The sequence below is a fragment of the Nerophis ophidion genome, linkage group LG17, assembly GCF_033978795.1.
Source record: "Nerophis ophidion isolate RoL-2023_Sa linkage group LG17, RoL_Noph_v1.0, whole genome shotgun sequence".
In the NCBI taxonomy this organism is placed as follows: domain Eukaryota; kingdom Metazoa; phylum Chordata; class Actinopteri; order Syngnathiformes; family Syngnathidae; genus Nerophis; species Nerophis ophidion.
The window spans coordinates 23,085,968-23,105,452 of NC_084627.1; the positions used below are offsets into that span (position 1 = coordinate 23,085,968).

General features: G+C 38.9%; 2 protein-coding genes and 1 long non-coding RNA gene across 5 annotated transcripts in view; 2 read left to right on the forward strand and 1 right to left on the reverse strand.

Moving 5' to 3' along the window:
* The window catches only part of csgalnact1a (chondroitin sulfate N-acetylgalactosaminyltransferase 1a), a 106,259-nt gene extending 93,200 nt beyond the window's left edge, over nt 1–13,059 (forward strand). For both annotated transcript variants that reach the window (XM_061876597.1, XM_061876596.1), the window contains 2 exons: nt 3,376–3,457; nt 9,756–13,059. In XM_061876597.1, the coding sequence (XP_061732581.1) occupies nt 3,376–3,457; nt 9,756–10,042 (369 nt within the window). In that variant the 3' untranslated portion in view covers nt 10,043–13,059. The remainder of the gene's footprint in view (nt 1–3,375; nt 3,458–9,755) is intronic.
* Nucleotides 1,522–19,188, reverse strand: LOC133536230 (uncharacterized). The gene is made up of 3 exons (XR_009802423.1): nt 18,644–19,188; nt 4,372–4,822; nt 1,522–4,273 (listed from the first exon to the last, which is right to left on the reverse strand). It is a non-coding gene; the product is annotated as an uncharacterized LOC133536230 (long non-coding RNA).
* plpp1a (phospholipid phosphatase 1a) overlaps nt 18,674–19,485 on the forward strand; it is a 29,775-nt gene continuing 28,963 nt past the window's right edge. The window contains exon 1 of one of the 2 annotated variants that reach the window (XM_061876599.1): nt 18,674–19,196. In XM_061876599.1, coding sequence (XP_061732583.1) covers nt 19,139–19,196 — 58 coding nt within the window. In that variant the 5' untranslated portion in view covers nt 18,674–19,138. The remainder of the gene's footprint in view (nt 19,197–19,485) is intronic. The other variant, XM_061876598.1, reaches the window with a different exon arrangement.

Below are 19,485 nucleotides of genomic sequence, written 5' to 3' on the forward strand. Positions count from 1 at the left end.
CAAAAAAGTTGGCACGGGGGCATTTTTACCACTGTGTTACATGGCCTTTTCTTTTAATAACACTGAGCAGACCAATTTTTGAAGCTTTTCAGGTGGAATAATTTCCCATTCTTGCTTGATATACAGCTTAAGTTGTTCAATAGTCCGGGGTCTCTGTTGTGGTATTTTAGGCTTCATATTATGCCTTACATTTTCAACGGGAGACAGGTCTGGACAAAATGTAGCCCATTCTAGTACCTGCACTCTTTTACTTTGAAGCCACGCTGTTATAACATGTGGCTTGGCATTGTCTTGCTGAAATGAGCAGGGGCCTCCATGATAACGTTGCTTGGATGGCTTATGTCGCTCCAAAACCAGTATCTACCTTTCAGCATTAATGGTGCATTCACCGATCTGTAAGTTCGCCATGCCTTGGGCACTAACACACCCCCATACCATCACATCTTAAATGAGCTCAGGCCCAACGGCGCCCGCATCGTTTCTGGGTGTTGATAAATGGATTTCACTTTGCATAGTAGAGTTTTAACTTGCACTTACAGATGTAGCGACAAACTGTAGTTACTGAAAGTGGTTTTCTGAAGTGTTCCTGAGCCCATGTGGTGATATCCTTTACACACTGATGTCGGTTTTTGATGCAGTACTGCCTGAGGGATCGAAGGTCCGTAATATCATCGCTAAGGTGCAGTGATTTCTCCAGATTCTCTGAACCTTTTGATGGTATTACGGACCGTAGATCGTGAAATCCCTAAATTCCTTGCAATAGCTCGTGGAGAAATGTTGTTCTTAAACTGTTCGACAATTTGCTCACCCATTTGTTCACCAAGTGGTGACCCTCGTCCCATCCTTGTTTGTGAATGACTGAGCATTTCATGGAAGCTGCTTTTATACACAATCATGGCACCCACCTGTTCCCAATAGCCTGTTTACCTGCGGGATGTTCCAAATAAGTGTTTCATGAGCACTCCTCAACTTTCTCAGTCTTTTTCGCCACATGTGCCAGTTTTTTGGAAACATGTTGCTAGCAACAAATTCCAAATGAGCTAATATTTGCAAAAAACTATTTTTTCCAGTTCGAACATTAGGTATCTTGTCCATCCATCTATCCATCCATTTTCTGCCGCTTATTCCCCTTTGGGATTGCGGGGGGCGCTGGTGCTTATCTCAGCTACAATCGGCCGGAAGGCGGTGTACACCCTGGACAAGTCGCCACCTCATCGCAGAGCCAGGTATCTCTTCTTTGCTGTGTATTGAATGAAATATAGGTTGAAAAGCATTTGCGAATCATTGTATTCTGTTTTTATTTACGATTTACACAGCGTGTCAACTTCACTGGTTTCGGGGTTTGTACATAAAGGCTTGGAAGTAAGCGCAAGACTAGGGATTTTCCGATCAGGGATACCAATACCAATCACATGTATTATCTGTAAATTTTTCAATGTATTTATGGTTAGCGCTATTAACCAATGAACGATATCAACACAATATTTAAACTTGTTTCTTATTTTATTTTCTTACATACAATTGTTGGAGCAAAACAAAGTCAATAGTTCACACAAAACTAAACAAATTCAAAAACTACTATCTAGTATTTAATAATTGTATTCCTCAAAATCCTGTGTCCAGGGAATCATTCTCTGAATTTGTAAACATGAACAAAAACAACAACAAAATATTATGAGGAAATAAAAATGTTCATTCTAGTATTAATATCAACACCACTGATTTTTAAGATAGAATTCGGGTTGTACTATATAATACCGCAATACTAATGAATCATATTCGGTACTATACCGCCTCTGAAAAGTACCGGTCCACCAATCCCCCTTCGTCGTCACGTCGTGTCATTGTCGGTTTACGAGCAGAGGAGCATGTTCGGTAGCTCACAATCACGGAGTACTTACAAATAGACAATGTGTGTAGACAGAAAAGGTAGAATAGATGTATCGCGATAAAGGTGAAGTTATAACACTGAAACGCCCACCGGAAGAGGTGCTTTAAGACATGGTTAGCTGGCTAGCCGCTGAAGTCCAGCCGGTGTCGGCAGTGTTTTAGCTACTTCTAAATCCATGGCGACAAATAAAGTAATAGCTAAACATGCTTCACTACACACCGTAGCTCACCGGCATCAAAATGTAAACAAACGCCATTGGTGGATCTACACATAACATCCACTGAAATGATACCAAGTACAGGAGCGTATCTAGTGGATACTACTATGATTCCATCCATATTTTGTGGCATCACAATATCTTTTTTCGTTTAAAAAAAAATTATATTATTATTATAAACTCAGGAAATATGTTCCTGGACACATGAGGACTTTGAATATGACCAATATATGATCCTCTAACTACTTGGTATCCAATTGATACCCTAATTTGTGGTATCATCCAAGACTAATGTAAAGCATTCAAACAAAAGAAGAATAAGTGATTATTAAATTTTAACATAAGTGTAGATAGAACATGTTAAAAGAAAAAGCAAGCAGATATTAACAAGTAGGTTAACAATTCATTTTCTACCACTTGTCCTTAATAATGTTGACAAAATAATAGGTGTATAAATGACACAATATGTTTCTGCATACGTCAGCAGACTAAAAGACAAGTTGTAGAGTATGTTCACTATTTTATTCAAGGACAAACTTGCAATAAGAAACATATGTTTATGTACCCTAAGAATTTTTGTTCAAATAAAGCCAATACTGCATTTTTTTGTGGTCTCCTTTATTCAGAAAAGTATCAAAGTATCTAAATAATTTTAGTACCGGTACCAAAATATTAGTATCAGGACAACACTAGATAGGATGGACTTTTATTTATCCCACAATGACACAACAACAGTTGTTTTTATATTATCCTTTTCTAGACTCTTATTAATCTACTTGTTCATTTCCTCTTAATAACTGCTTACTTCCTGCTGCAAAGTGGTTCCATTAAACTTTACTGAACACTTATTTCTTGGTGTGGTCTCTAGTTAGTATAGTGGCTGGCTTAACCCTTAGCCTGCCTGCTCATGCTTTTTCTTGATGTGTTACATATTTAGGTGTGTCCTCCAGTGATAATAATACTTGGCAATGACTCTTAAAGATACAAAGAAATACAGTTTCTTTGCCGTAATGGAGGTGATTGTTATTAACTATACGAACCGGCTCCACACTGTATATGGAGATACACAATTAGCCGGGGGACTCAAAATAAATAAAACATTAGCCAGAGGAGATCGGCATTAATCCGCAATGACAATCACATACTTTTTCAAGAAAATCAACCAATACTGATCAGTGGCTGATTGGTCGACTCATCTCTGGTATAATGAGCACACCAAATTGTTCAAGTGACGTCTTTAAGCTCACAGCTCTTCCTCTCTGCTCAGGTGATGAAGCAACACACGGGCTTCTGGAGGGATTTCGGCTTCGGCATGACCTGCCAGTACAGGTCGGACTTCATCAACATAGGTGACTTAATATAGTCTGCTGTTGAAGTTATTACATGACGTGTCTTTACTTTGAGCTTGTGTTGCATTACTCTGCATCTCAAATAGCTCAAGGCTGCCGCCTGCATATTTTGGCATATCTCGCTAGCAGAGGCTTTCAAGGCCCTTTTGCATCAATTCATCCTCCCTCACGAATGAAATCAGGGTTACTGTGATGCAACATGATGCAGTAGTACCTCAACTTAAAGGTGTTTTAAGATAAGGGCTGTCTTTGAGCTCATTTTAATGTTTTAACTTGCAGGAATAAATGTGAGTTACAAGTATCCTTCCCAAAACGTCTCCCTCGCACTCACAGCTAAAAATCGACATCACTTGTTTTTTCTAACCATTGGAAGGAAGAAAGTGAGTGTGAAGGACAGTGCTGACAAGTGGATGATATTTGTTGAATCGAAGAAAGAAATATGTTGTGTACAGGAGGAGTAGACGGCACAGACCACAAGGGGGCGTAGTTAAGCTCTATATATATATATATATATATATATATATATATATCTCAAGCAATAATGGGAACTGGAGTGTGACGAATCCAAAGTGTGTGTTTGTGAGACTGCGTGTGGAGATTAGCTGTTGTGTGTTACTGGGAGTGTTGAGCGAGAGGCGGAAGTGACGGAGGGGATAGGCAGTCTCGAATGTCCATGAGGCAAGCAGGAAGTAAGGGGCTATAGCAGGTCATAGGAGGTCTGTGTCCAAGCGGGAGGTCAGGATCCAAGAGGCAGTCCGGGAAGCACAGGAACAAGGAATGACGAGACACACAGCACGTCAACGCGGGAACGGAGGTCTGTAGTTTGACCGACAAGGAGCACATGAGACAATCAAAACACGGGGAAGAAAAACACAGAGAGCAAAGTGTGCATATAGCAAGATTAGTTGGCTTACAGTACACAAACGGATGGTTATGTTGTGGCGCCGCATAGCAGGTTGAGCAGGCTTATGAAGGCAGGACCTCATCAACCACAGGTGCGCTGATTGCAGGTGATTGATTGCAGCTGACTGACGCGCCCCTGGAGGTGCTCTCATCAGAGCGCACAGATGAGCGCGCGTTTGCATGCGCCCGGACCGTGACAAAATTAATCAGTAACAAGACCGGGCATGTTGCCAATTTGGCATATCAATCAGTACGTGTCAATGCACTAAATTAGTCTGATTTCTCAAATAGTTTGGCGCTAAATAAGCCTCTTACAACCCATGAAAACACTTTAATCCGATCGTGTTCTGTTTTTGAAAAGTCGGACTAACACACCTGGATTATGCACTTGGAAACCAGATCTCTCGAGGGGGTGTGTGCACCGGAGAGGACCATTCGTATCGCACATGCGCCAGTCTCAACCTGCGGGATACAACCCGGAAGCAGATGCTATTCAATAAAAATGTAGCATTAATCGTCATGAAGAGAAGACTGTTTATTTGCTTCACAAACTAAAAGAACAGAACATTTGGAAGTGCATCCAAGGTAGAACAAATAAACAGATGTATTTAATCAAGACTCCCAAAAAAAATACGAATGAGATAAAATATAATGAAACAGGTGTATTAAAGGCGAATAATAAAGTGAACACAAACCTCTTCACGCTGAATTTATGCAAGCCAACTGATTAACTTTCCACACAAGTGACAAGATAGTCCAAAACAATAGCGACCTTCCTCTGGATATCAGTCGGGGCACAAACTTTATTTTCCTTCGGATTTAAAACTCCCTTTGTTAATCCACTGAGCCTTTTGAATAAACGTTCAAAAGTTTTGTTTCAATGGCTTTCGTCCGAAAATTCCTTCGAAAAATCTCTTCAGCCGCCTTTCTTTGCATGTGACCCGATACGTCCTTGGTAGTAGCGTCATGGTAGTAGCGTCATGTTCGTAGCGCGATCTAAGATCCAAGTCTGCTATTTAACATCCGCACAGCCATTACAGACATAATATTTGTAATATGTGCCAATCTTTCAGCGGACATTACTTAACCTTCCTCTTGTGTTAGATTTATGTTACCATCACTTATGTTAACGGCTCAGTTTTGACCCATGTCTTAAATCAGCTGTAAAATATACTAAAAACAATTATCTATCATGGCTTCACGGTGGCAGAGGGGTTAGTGCGTCTGCCTCACAATACGATGGTCTTGAGTAGTCAGGGTTCAATCCCGGGCTCGGGATCTTTCTGTGTGGGGTTTGCATGTTCCCCCCATGAATGCGTGGGTTCCCTCCGGGTACTCCGGCTTCCTCCCACTTCCAAAGACATGCACCTGGGGATATGTTGATTGGCAATACTAAATGGTCCCTAGTGTGTGAATGTGAGTGTGAATGTTGTCTATCTGTGTTGGCCCTGTGATGAGGTGGCGACTTGTCCAGGGTGCCCACCGCCTTCCGTCTGATTGTAGCTGAGATAGGCATCAGCGCCCCCCCGCGACCCCAAAGGGAACAAGCGGTAGAAAATGAATGGATAGATGGCAATTATCTATCATCCAATTTGTTTCTCATCTCTTGGTTAGGCTTTCTTATTCATGAAAATATTGGTTTAATATTTTTGATGTAGGCCATTGGGCCTTTTTTTTGTCAGTATACCCCTCGATTACAATTTTAAAAAATGGTAAAATGAAACTCAAGAGAATCGTAAAAATAAATAGAAGGTTGTTGTGTTACCTGACTATTACTGAGGAGTATTAGAACACATCTGTTAAATAAATTTGTTTTATTTATTTTTCTCATTTTAATAATTTTATACTGAATTGACCTCACATGTCTGTCTGTCTTTGTTTGTTTTTGTCCTGGATAACAAGGTAAAATGAGAATTGCCTAAAGCTCACATGATTGGGAGAGGAGCTGGCTGTCAGTGTGTTCAGTTTTGGCTCTAATTATTGCTTGATAATCTTATTTTTATAACTGGGTCAAAACCGACCCTAACAACACCAAGGTAATAATTTTAACCTGACCATTTTATAATTTAGTGAAAAAAAATAAAAATGTTTTGTTTTGTTGAAATAGAGGTTCCTGACAAAGTCAAAAAGCCTTGATGCAAAAAAATAAATGTATGTGGTTCTTTTATGCATTTAAAAACTAAAACAAGACAAAGGTTAAAACAAGTTGGAAGCATCCGCAGATGGCTCGTGTGACGTCATAGGTCAACTGGAAAAGGGAGTTGTGTTTCATGAATTTGCATTGTCCACTTTGGAAAAAACTAAACTAATCTAATCTATTTCAGTTATCCATGCTGAAATGAAATAAGCGCCCCCCAAGTGTACGAGAGGCCAATAGTTGCATCAGAGAGTGTGCGTGGACACTTAGACTTCACATATAGCTGTGAAAATACAAAAAAAATAACTATTTGCGAAATCAGACTAATTTAGTGCATGGAAATGTGGTGACTGTGAGTCTGCACCATACTGACACAGAATGAGTCTAACGTCAGCCAAGGATGTTCAAATAATATATAAAAGGCAGACATTCACCCATGAAAATACGGAAAAGCTGCTAATTGTGTGTTTGACGGACAAGCAGCTGAAAGGCGATACTGTAAAAGTCAACTCTCCAAAGTAAATGCTGTCCAATATTGTTACACAACCCCAGACCAGTGAAGTCGGTACGTCGTGTAAATTGTAAATAAAAACAGAATACAATGATTTGAAAATCCTTTTCAACTTATATTCAATTGAATAGACTGCAAAGACAAGATTTGTCATGTTCGAACTGAAAAACGTAATGTTTCTTTTGCAAATAATCATTAACTTAGAATTTAATGGCAGCAACACATTGCAAAAAAGTCAGCACGGGGGCAATTGTACCACTGTGTTACATGGCCTTTCCTTTTAACAACAGTCAGTAAACGTTTGGGAACTGACGAGACCAATTTTTTAAGCTTTTCAGGTGGAATTATTTCCCATTATTGTTTGATGTACGGCTTTAATTGCTCAACAGTCCGGGGTCTTCATTGTGGTATTTTAGGCTTCATATTTTGCAACTAATTTTCAATGGGAGACAGGTCTGGACTACAGACAGGCCAGTCTAGTACCCGCCTTCTTTTACTCTGAAGCCACTCTATTGTAACACATGCAGAATGTGGCTTAGCATTGTTTTGCTGAAATAAGCAGGGGCGTCCATGAAAAAGACGTTGCTTGGATTGGAACATATGTTGCTCCTTAACCTGTATGTACCTTTCAGCATTAATGGTGCCTTCACAAATGTGTAAATTGCCCATGCCTTGGGCACTAATACACCCCCATACCAACACAGATGCTGGCTTTTGCACTTTGCACCTTTACCAATCTGGATGGTTCTTTTTCTTTTTGGTCCGGAGTACACAACATTCACAGTTTCCAAAAACAATTTGAAATGTGGACTTGCCAGACCACAGAACACTTTTCCACTTTGCATCAGTCCATCTTAGATGAACTCGGGCCCAGTGAAGCCGGCAGCGTTTCTGGGTGTTGTTGATGAATGGCTTTGGCTTTGCATAGTACAGTTTTAACTTGCACTTACAGATCTCCCGTCCAAAGGCAAAACCCAGTGACTCAATTTTGGTCAAAACTGAGCTAATAATAGTTTTGGAGTTACTAGGTGATATGCTTTACATTAGTGTATGCGATGTTGTAATTTGTTCCGTAAGTAAGCTGCTTACCTACGGAACAAATTACAATATCGCATACACTAATGTAAAGCATATTACCTAGTAACTCCAAAAATATTATCAGCTCAGTTTTGACCAAAACTAATTGTTCCATCCATCCATCCATCCATTTTCTACCGCTTATTCCCTTTCGGGGTCGCTGGCGCCTATCTCAGATACAATCGGTCGGAAGGCAGGGTACACCCTGGACAAGTCGCCACCTCATCACAGGGCCAACACAGATAGACAGACAACATTCACACTCACATTCACACACTAGGGCCAATTTAGTGTTGCTAATAAACCTATCCCCAGGTGCATGTCTTTGGAAGTGGGAGGAAGCCGGAGTACCTGGAGGGAACCCACGCATTCACGGGGAGAACATGCAAACTCCACACAGAAAGATCCCGAGCCTGGATTTGAACCCAGGACTGCAGGAACTTCGTATTGTGAGGCAGACGCACTAACCCCTCTGCCACCGTGAAGCCCACTAATTGTTCCGTAATTTGTTCCATAAGTAAGCTGCTTACTTACGGAACAAATTACAATATCGCATACACTAATTTAAAGCATATCACCTAGTAACTCCAAAATTATCATCAGCTCAGTTTTGACCAAAATTGAGTTACTGGGTTTTGCCTTTGGACGGGAGAGATGTAGCAACAAACTGTAGTTACTGACAGTGGATTTCTGAAGTGTTCCTGAGGCCATGTGGTGATATCCTTTACACACTAATGTCGCTGCAGTACCGCCTGAGGGATCGAAGGTCACGTGCATTCATTGTTGTGTTTTGGCTTTGCTGCTTACGTGCAGTGATTTCTACAGATTATTTGAACCTTTAATGATATTGCGGACCGTAGATGGTGAAATCCCTAAATTCCTTGCAATAGCTCGTTGAGAAATGTTCTTAAACTGTTTAACAATTTGATCACGCATTTGTTCACAAAGTGGTGACCCTCCCCCCATCCTTGTTTGAGAAAGGCCGAGCATTTCATCGAAGCTGCTTTTATACCCAATCATGGCACCCACCTGATCCCAATTAGCCTCTTCACCTGTGGGATGTCACAAATACGTGTTTGATGAGCATTCGTCAACTTTCTCAGTCGTTTATGCCACTTGTGCCAGCTTAAAAAAAAAATTCCAAATGAGCTAAAATTTGAAAAAAATAGCAAAGTTTACCAGTTCAAATGTTAAGTATTTTGTCTTTGCAGTCTATTCAATATAATATAGGTTGAAAAGGATTTGCAAATAATTGTATTCTGTTTTTATTTACAATTCACACAACGTGCCAAATTCACTGTGTTTTTGGATATGTACATTAATTCATAAAAGTACTGTAGTTATTTTAATACATTCTATTGTATACAATAGTTTTTTCTTTTTAAAAATGCAATATACATGTTAAAATGGTGCTGTTTTAGAGTGAGAGCTCCAAAAAAATTACTTCAAATTAATTTCAATGGTAGACATTGATTTAAGATACAAGTGTTTTAAGTTAAGAGCTCCTTCACAGAACCATTTAGGCTTGCAAGTTGAGGTGCTACTATACTTTCTTTCTCCGTAGTAGACATTTGTCAGTGGCTTTATGTTTTTGTCAGTTACACATTTTGGAGAAAAAAAATAGACGATAGATATTGACTAAACATTGTTCATGTTTTCCTCCCCTCAAGGTGGTTTTGACGTTAACATCAAAGGCTGGGGAGGCGAGGACGTCCACCTGTACAGGAAGTACTTGCACAGTGACCTGCTGGTCGTGAGAGCGCCTTCGCGAGGCCTCTTCCACCTGTGGCACGAGAAGCAATGCGCCGACGAGCTGCCGCCGGATCAATACCGCATGTGCATGCAGTCCAAGGCCCTGAACGAGGCCTCGCACGGCCAGCTCGGGATGCTGCTGTTCAAGCACGAGATGGACGCTCACCTTCGCAAGGAGAAACAAGCTCGGCTCAAGAAGACCTGAAAGGCTCCATAGAGGACATTTTCCCCAAACCTCCGCTTTTTGTCCACAGAAGGAATCTCAGGAGTGTAAAACGTCTCAAACACAGGACCGTTTTTTTCCCCTACAGGCAATAAACTACACATCAGGAGCAACATTTCGGGGCGTTTACTACTGTACAAAGATCAGGACTGTACTGTCTTTTTAAACCGGGTGCCTTTTCCAAACAGTCTCCTCACAACCACAAGCCGGACTTGGAGATGGCTTTCATACGTGAGGAAGTACCACCACCTCGTGGGCTGAAAGTGAACAAACAATGAAGGATATCTTTTAAAGCCTTGTAAAGCTTGTTTGGGTTTTTTTTAGGTATAACTTAATACTTATGACATTAATTCTCTATAGCAGGGGTCACCAACCTTTTTGAAACCAAGAGCTACTTCTTGGGTACTGATTAATGCAAAGGGCTACCAGTTTGACACACACTTAAATAAATTGCCAGAAATAGCCAATTTGCTCAATTTACCTATATATATTTATATATATATATATGTCCAGACAGAAATACCCATATATATATATATACATATATATATATATATGGGTATTTCTGTCTGTCATTCCGTCATACATTTTTTTTCCTTTGACAGTAGGTTTTTTTGTATAGAATAATGAAAAATACACTTAATTGAACGGTTTAAAAGAGGACAAAACAGGGAAAAAAATTAAAATTTAATTTTGAAACATAGTTTATCTTCAATTTCGACTCTTTAAAACTCAAAATTCAACCAAAAAAAAGAACAGAAAAACCAGCTAATTTGAATCTTTATGAAAAAATTCAAAAAAGAATTTATGGAAAATCATTAGTAATTTTTCCTGATTAAGATTAATTTTTGAATTTTGATGACATGTTTTAAATAGGTTAAAATCCAATCTGCACTTTGTTATAATATATAACAAATTCGACCAAGCTATATTTCTAACAAAGACAAATTATTATTTCTTCTAAATTTTCCAGAACAAAATGTTTAAAAGAAATTCAAAAGACTGAAATAAGATTTAAATTTGAATCTACAGATCTTCTAGATTTGCCAGAATATTTTTATTTTAATCATAATAAGTTTGAAGAAGTATTTCACAAATATTCTTTGTCGAAAAAGCAGAAGCTAAAGTGAAGAATTAAATTAAAATGTATTTATTATTCTTTACAATAAAAAAAAATAATTACTTGAACATTGATTTAAATTGTCAGGAAAGAAGAGGAAGGAATTTAAAAGGTAAAAAGGTATATGTGTTTAAAAATCCTAAAATCAATTTTAAGGTTGTATTTTTTCTCTAAAATTGTCTTTCTGAAAGTTATAAGAAGCAAAGTAAAAAAAAAAAAATGAATTTATTTAAACAAGTGAAGACCAAGTCTTTAAAATATTTTCTAGGATTTTTCAATTCTATTATAGTTTTGTCTCTCTTAGAATTAAAAATGTCGAGCACAGCGAGACCAGCTTGCTAGTCAATAAATACAATTTAAAAATATAGGCAGCTCACTGGTAAGTGCTGCAATTTGAGCTATTTTTAGAACAGGCCAGCGGGCTTATTCTTAAACAGAATTTTAAAAAGAGAAATGTGGAGATTGTTACTATGACATAACCGCCTTTTTTCAAATACTTTAATTATTTAAAATTCGCTATCAAAGTTTGTTTGTCACTGAATTGTGGATCAATAAAACAGCATTGACGTTGACCTAAAGGGATAATTCAGGTATTTCAAGTCTATTAGGGAAAACAATTATGACAATTTGACCAGAAAAAAATTATATTTCACACTTACGGATATTGAATTATTTTTCTAAAACAATGACCATGTTTAAAAAATACCTGAATTATCTTTCCTCTGGTCAGAATTTACCTTTTGATGTTATATTGTTTTACGTTATTCCAAACAAATGTGATATTGTTTTATATATTTACAATACATTAGTATTTCTGAGTCATTTAGTAAGCGTAACCTGACTGCCAGGTTTTTCCACTCAAGTTTTTTTTTTATTATTATGTTCACAATATTGGAATTGTGAAACTGCAAATACGACATGTGATATTTTGGCGAGCAAAAAATAATTGTCTGTTAGCCGAACGCCTCCCTAGGGAGGTGTTTCGGGCATGTCCGAAAAAGTAGGAGGCCACGGGGAAGACCCAGGACACGTTGGGTAGACTATGTCTCCCTGCTGGCCTGGGAACGCCTCGGAATCCCCCGGGAGGAGCTAGACAAAGTGACTGGGGAGAGGGAAGTCTGGGCATACCTGCTTAGGCTGCTTCCCCCGCGACCTGACCTCGGATAAGTGGAAGAAGATGGATGGATGTTTTTTTTTTTACATACATTAATTTTTTTTTGCACTTGTACTTTACTTTTTTCCACCCATCAGTTACTGAGCAGATGCTGAACATTTAGGGGTATTGTTTGTTTAATATGGCTATAGATGAATGGCTTGGTCTTGAAATGTGCACACATGGTGCTTGACCAAAGATTTAAAAGATTTGAAATGACATTTTTTCCACTCAATCTATACAACTTTAATAAAATATGTACTGTTCAGGTATCAGTTTGTGTGCTTTTATCAACACTGTGTTGGATCAACAGGCTTCATATCCTTAAGCACATTGGCATTTTAATAAAGCCTATATTTAACGTGTGTGGGGGGGGGGGGGGGGCAAGGAAACAGTATTAATACAGACATGACTCATCATTACTGTTTTAGACTTCTGCGTTGTTTTCTTTTTTTTTTTTTATGTCTTCAGTGTTTCTTCCTGTCCAGCGGTTCTATTTTAGTTCCTCTTCCTGCTTTTGGTCTGATTTTTTTTTTGTGTGACTTTCCTACTGTTTTCCTCACCTGTCCCTGATTTCTAATCAGGAGGATAATCCGCCTGTGTTTAATGTTTTTTTTTTTTCCTTACCTTGTTTTTGTCACATGTTTATTTCCCAATGAATTACTGCTGTAGCCACTGGTGCTTCCTCATTTTTGGTACCTAATAAAAAAGGACGTTCTACTTACAGGTCGCCTGCCTTCTCTGTATCCTGAGATCCTGCCAACTGCAAAGATTCCCAAATATAAAAAAAAAAATGCTACAATAAAGTTGTAATTAAACGATTTTAAAAAATCATAATACTTGGAAGATGCAGCGTTTTATGAGAACAAAGTCTATTTTTTATTTTTAAACCATATAAGAGGAATAATGATATGAAAAGGGTCAAATTGTAAGTCAAAAAAAGTCTCAATAGTATAGGAAATAATACAATAAATGTTTTCACAACAAAAGTCTTGATATAAAGGATTAGAGGGCAGTAATGCCTTTTTTTTACGAGATTAAAGTTTTAATTGGACGACAAAACTATATCAGGAGAGTTAAGAAAATCCAATTTCCCAGCTGATCCTTTCTCTTTGTGGCTGTAATGTAACTTCCTAAACGCCAGGTGGCGTCAAACAACACCTGAGACATAATTTTGAAGGTGAATGAACGTCTCCCAATGAGTTTCATTTACTATAATTTCCTTTTATTCATCTTCTGAGCTGAAAAGTTCACACGCCTATTTAGATGCGCCATAAAGGGTCTGCGATGTCTGCATATAGACCCACGCCAGGGGTCTACAAACCTTTCCCACTGATATGTTTCATTTGCAAAACAAATACTATATATTGTAAACCGTATTGCTTCCCTTAATTTTGGTGAATGTTAAAGGTCCTGGGGACTCAAAACGGTCTCAGTCATTAAAGTGTTAAACATCATATATTAATATTTAGTTTTACTTTCAACACTTAAATATCTATAGATTAACTTCAGATCCGTTTCCATCGAGTTTCTATTAGATTTTAGTCAAGATCCCCTAATTTATTAGAAAAAACACAAAATGATTCATATTTTCCCCCCAAAAAATTTCAAAGTCGAATATTTTATGTAAATTAATTGCAGCCTTAAATGAATACCGGTACTTAATTACAACATTGCTTTTGATATTAAAAAAAAAAAAAAGTTTTGGGATGGGCTCCAGTTCCCCCTGTGACCTCGTAGGGCAGGCCTGGGCAATTATTTTGACTCGGGGGCCACATTTAAAGGCCGACTAAAACCCCCTACTACCGACCACGCAGTCTGATAGTTTATATATCAATGATGAAATATTAACATTGCAACACATGCCAATACGGCCTTTTTAGTTTACTAAATTGCAATTTTAAATTTCCCGGGAGTTTCTTCTTGAAAACGTCGCGTAATGATGACGTGTACGCGTGACCTCACAGACAGTTAGGAAATATTAGCGCTGTGCACACACAGAGCTAAAAGTCATCTGCTTTAATCGCATAATTACACAGTATTTTAGACATCTGTGTTGCTGAATCTTTTGCAATTTGTTCAATTAATAATGGAGAAGTCAAAGTAGAAAGATGGAGTTGGGAAGCTTTAGCCTTTAGCCACACAAACACACGGTGTTTCCTTGTTTAAAATTCCCGGAGGTGAAACTTTACTATGGATCAGAGCGGTCAAGCGAACATGTCAACCAGCAGTTTTCAGTGAGAAAATTGTGGTAAAAAGTCGACACTTACCGGAGATCAGCTGAGCTTGTGCCGTCCATACAGCTGCCGTCGACTTCCATCAGACACTGGCCGCAAGACACTCGTGGACATACCCTTCCGACTATCAGGTACTGTTAAACTCACTAGATAAGGGATTTCCGAAAATTATCCTAGTAAATGTGTCTAAAAACATCTGAATCCGTCCCAATGCAATCACGTTTTTTTTTTTAACTTGATTTTTTATTTTTATTTATTTTTGTAGTCCATCGCTAACAATATCCTCAAACACGAAACTTTCATCCTCAATCAAATTAATGGGGAAATTGTCGTTTTCTCGGTCCGAATAGCACTTTTTGTTGGAGGCTCCCATTAAAAACAATGTGAGGATGTGAGGAGCCATCACCCTTGTGACGTCATCGTCTGCTACTTCCGGTACAGGCAAGGCTTTTTTGTCAGCACCAACAGTTGCGAACTTTAGCGTCGATGTTCTCTACTAAATCCTTTCAGCAAAAATATGGCAATATCGCGAAAGGATCAAGTATGACACATAGAATGGACCTGCTATCCCCGTTTGTGTGATGACTGTATTATGCTGATAGCATATATTTGTACCATGAATTGATTTACGTGGACCCCGGCTTAAACAAGTTGAAATACTTATTATTTTACCATTTAGTGGTCGATTGTACAAAATATGTACTGTACTGTGCAATCTACTAATTAAAGTTTCAATCAATCAAAGATTGCGAAAACAAAGCAAGTGCGGGTAATAGTACTCAAAGCAAGGCGGGAAGCTGCTATGGGAAAACACCAATAAAACAGGAAAATTCACCAAAATAACAGAGCAAGACAGAAAATAAGGCGCTATGCACAGGAAACAACAACAACAAACTCAAAATAAGGCATGACAACCTGGTGGAGTTTCATTTTTTTGACCTTTTCTGCTGGTGGTGTGCCTCCGTATTTTTTTAATGAAAAAAATGTGCCTTGGCTCAAAAAAGGTTGAAAAACACTGGTCCATTTTATCCAGGCGTGTCCAAAGTGGTCCCCAGCTAATTTGTTAATGGCCCCCGGCCCATTCTAAAAAATACTATAATAAAAATTTAAAACATAAAAGAGTGTGATAAAAGAGTAAACAGTGACATGTAACAAGAAAAAGTTGCAATGTTGACACTAATAACACAAAGCTGCCATGCGGACTGTTATTGACCTGCTGAAGACTCCAATTACTTCACTGGAACAATTTCACTTTCAAATATTTTGGGGGGATAATATTGCATATTTTGTGTGAAACAAGGTTTTCTTTCACAAAAAGGGCATCAAACAAACAAAAAAGTATGAAAAAAATCATAAAATCTTATAGTCAAAAGATCTACAGACTTAAGCGTTAAAAGTAAAAAAATATAAATATACATTTGGCTTATTTTCAACACTTATTCTTTTTTTTAATTGTTATGAATTATTGACCTATTTAGAGTTCCAAATACTTCACGTCAAATATTCCACTTTGAAATGTCTTGGGGAAAAATGTTGCAGTTTGTGTGTTTGCCATAAAATAAGGGTTTTGACATAAAGGCCCTAAACATAAAAAACAAAATTTCAGTTTTTTTTATAACGACAGACAGACCTGAAGTTGATATCGAGATTCAAGCGTTAAATGAAAAAAATTATAATTAATGACTTATTTTTAACATTTTTATGACTGAGACCCTTCCGGAGACCGGGGACCAAACTTGAGGAAAGCCATAAGGTAAAAAAATCAACAACTATTGTATTGTTTTAAAGGCCTACTGAAACCCACTACTACCGACCACGCAGTCGGATAGTTTATATATCAATGATGAAATATTAACATTGCAACACATGCCAATACGGCCTTTTTAGTTTACTAAATTGCAATTTTAAATGTCCCGCAAGTTTCTTGTTGAAAACGTAGCGGAATGATGACGCGTGCGCGTGACGTCACGGACTGTCAGGAAATATTAGCTCAGCACCAGTTACGGCTAAAAATAGTCTCTTTCATCGCATAATTACACAGTAATTTGGACATCTGTGTTGCTGAATCTGTTGCAATTTGTTCTATTAATAATGGAGACTATAAAGAACAATGCTGTTGGTGGAAAGCAGTGTATTGCAGCTGTCTTTAGCACCGATACACAGCCGGTGTTTCTTTGTTTTTAACACAGAGCGGTCAAGCGAACATGTTTCTCTACGTCAACAAGCATGTTTTTGGATGGGAAAATTGTGATATATATCTTACCGGAGACGTCATTGGATTATTCGTCCTCCTGCAGTAGCTGTTTAAAAGGCAGCTGTGAGTTTGGCTCCACGGCTTCTCTCTGAGACGCTGCGTGTTCACCGCAGCCATCACACCTTGAGGTATGTCTTCACAATCTCACTAAAACACTCTTAAAACAATAAGCAGATAAGGGATCTTCCAGAATTATCCTTGTAAATGTGTCTAATTACATCTGAAACGCTCACACTGCCGCCGCCCGGAGCCGTCGCTTTTTATTTTATTTTATTTTTTTATATTTTTTCTAGTCCTTTGCTATCAATATCCTCATCCACAAATCTTTCATCCTCGCTCGAATTAATGGGGAAATTGTCGTTTTCTCGGTCCGAATAGCTTTTGCTGCTGGAGGCTCCCATTAAAGGCCTACTGAAATGAGATTTTCTTATTTAAACGGGGATAGCAGGTCCATTCTATGTGTCATACTTGATCATTTCGCGATATTGCCATATTTTTGCTGAAAGGATTTAGTAGAGAACATCCACGATAAAATTCGCAACTTTCGGTGTTAAGAGAAATGCCCTGCCTCAACCGGAAGTCGCAGACAGTGATGTCGCAAGTGTGGGGGCTCCTCACATATTCACATTGAATTTAATGGGAGCCTCCAACAAAAAGTGCTATTCGGACTGAGAAAACGACAATTCCCCCATTAATTTGAGAGAGGGTGAAAGATTTGTGTTTGAGGATATTGATAGTGACGGAGTAGAAAAAAAAAAAAAGATTAAAAAAAAAACGCGATTGCATTGGGATGGATTCCGATGTTTTTAGACACATTTACTAGGATAATTCTGGGAAATCCCTTATCTTTGTATTGTGTTGCTAGTGTTTTAGTGAGTTTAACAGTACCTGATAGTCGGAGGTGTACGTCCACGGGTGTCTTGACGCCAATGTCTCAGGGGAGTTGACGGCAGCTTTATGGACGGCACAAGCTCAGCTTTTCTCCGGTAAGAAGCGACTTTTTAACCACAATTTTCTCACCGAAACCTGCTAGTTGACATTTGGTCTGGATTCATGTTCGCTTGACCGCGCTCTGATCCATAGTAAATTTTCACCCCCGGGAATTTTTAACAAGGAATCACCGTGTATTTGTGTGGCTAAAGGCTAAATCTTCCCAACTCCATCTTTCTACTTTGACTTGAATTGCAAAAGATTCAGCATCACAGATCTCCAAAATACTGTGTAATTATGCGGTTAAAGCAGACGACATTTTGCTGTGTGTGTGCGTAGCGCTCATACTTCCTAAAAACGCGTGACGTCTTGCGTACACGTCATCATTATACCGTTTCCAAGACAAAACTCACGGGAAATTTAAAATTGTAATTTAGTAATCTAAAAAGGCCGTATTGGCATGTGTTGCAATGTTAATATTTCATCATTGTAATATAAACTGTCAGACTGCGTGGTGGGTAGTAGTGGGGTTCAGTAGGCCTTTAAAAACAATGTGAGCACGTGATCGGAGCCCTCACCCTTGTGACGTCTTCGTCTGCGACTTCCGGTAAAGGCGAGGCTTTTTTTTATCAGCACCAAAAGTTGCGAACTTTATCGTCATGTTCTCTACTAAGTCCTTTCAGCAAAAATATGGCAATATCGCGAAATGATCAAGTATGACACATAGAATGGACCTGCTATCCCCGTTTAAATAAGAAAATCTCATTTCAGTAGGCCTTTAAAAAAAGAAAAATATGAAATTGGCCCCCGCATACTTCCCTCAGTGGAAAAAGTTTGGACACCTGATTTTATCGAACGATTACGTGTGTGAAATTCACCAATTTCCCACCTTTCTGCCGGTTCTTGAACGCGACTTGAGGCCCGCATTCGGGTCTCTTTCGGCTGTGTTCGTAAACAAGAGCTCGTTATCCACGCAACCCCAGGCGGGCACCCAGGGGCGGGTGTCCTCGTTAATGTCAGAGAGTTTAGCTTTTAATGTATTTAAAAACCTGTTTTAGGGGAGGGTGTCATCATGAGAGTGAGTAGGGTGTGTAAAGAGCCCGAACGCAACGGTCGTGCATCGTGTACCGACGACTCCTGTAAGCCGCCTATCGTTCTCCGAGTTGTCTCCGAGTTTAAACCAACCGCTGTTCGCTTCTAAGTGCGGACGTCTTCAAAGTGTGGCAGTTCTTCAATTGTTTTACACTCAAAACCGTCCGTCTGTTGGCCCCATCTGACACTTGAGTCGGAAGCGCCGCGACGAGGAGGAGCATCCCACTGGTGTTTATTACACGCCGTGGACGAAGCCAAGTCGAGACAAGACAAGAGTGGGACAGGAGACGACATGTTCGAGACAAGAGGAATCCCCTTCGTGGTGCTCGACGTCGTATGCCTGGTGCTTGGTACGTGTACGCCTCGAACGGCGTCGATTGTTTGTGGAATTTAAATCGGATCTGTGTCGTCATACAATCAAATGAAGATGTTTGATTGAACTGTAACCTCTCCAAACGCCACTAAATGTGAGTTGAATAACAACATATGAAAGCGGTGGTATTGTGCTGTTTCAATTCCTTCATAATCTTTGATCTGGTTTGCATTGTATGCAAACCAGATCTGGTTTGAATTGTCGAGTCACTAATAATGCTAGCTAGTGCTCACCTAACACTGTTGTAAGCACAATACCAATGGCAC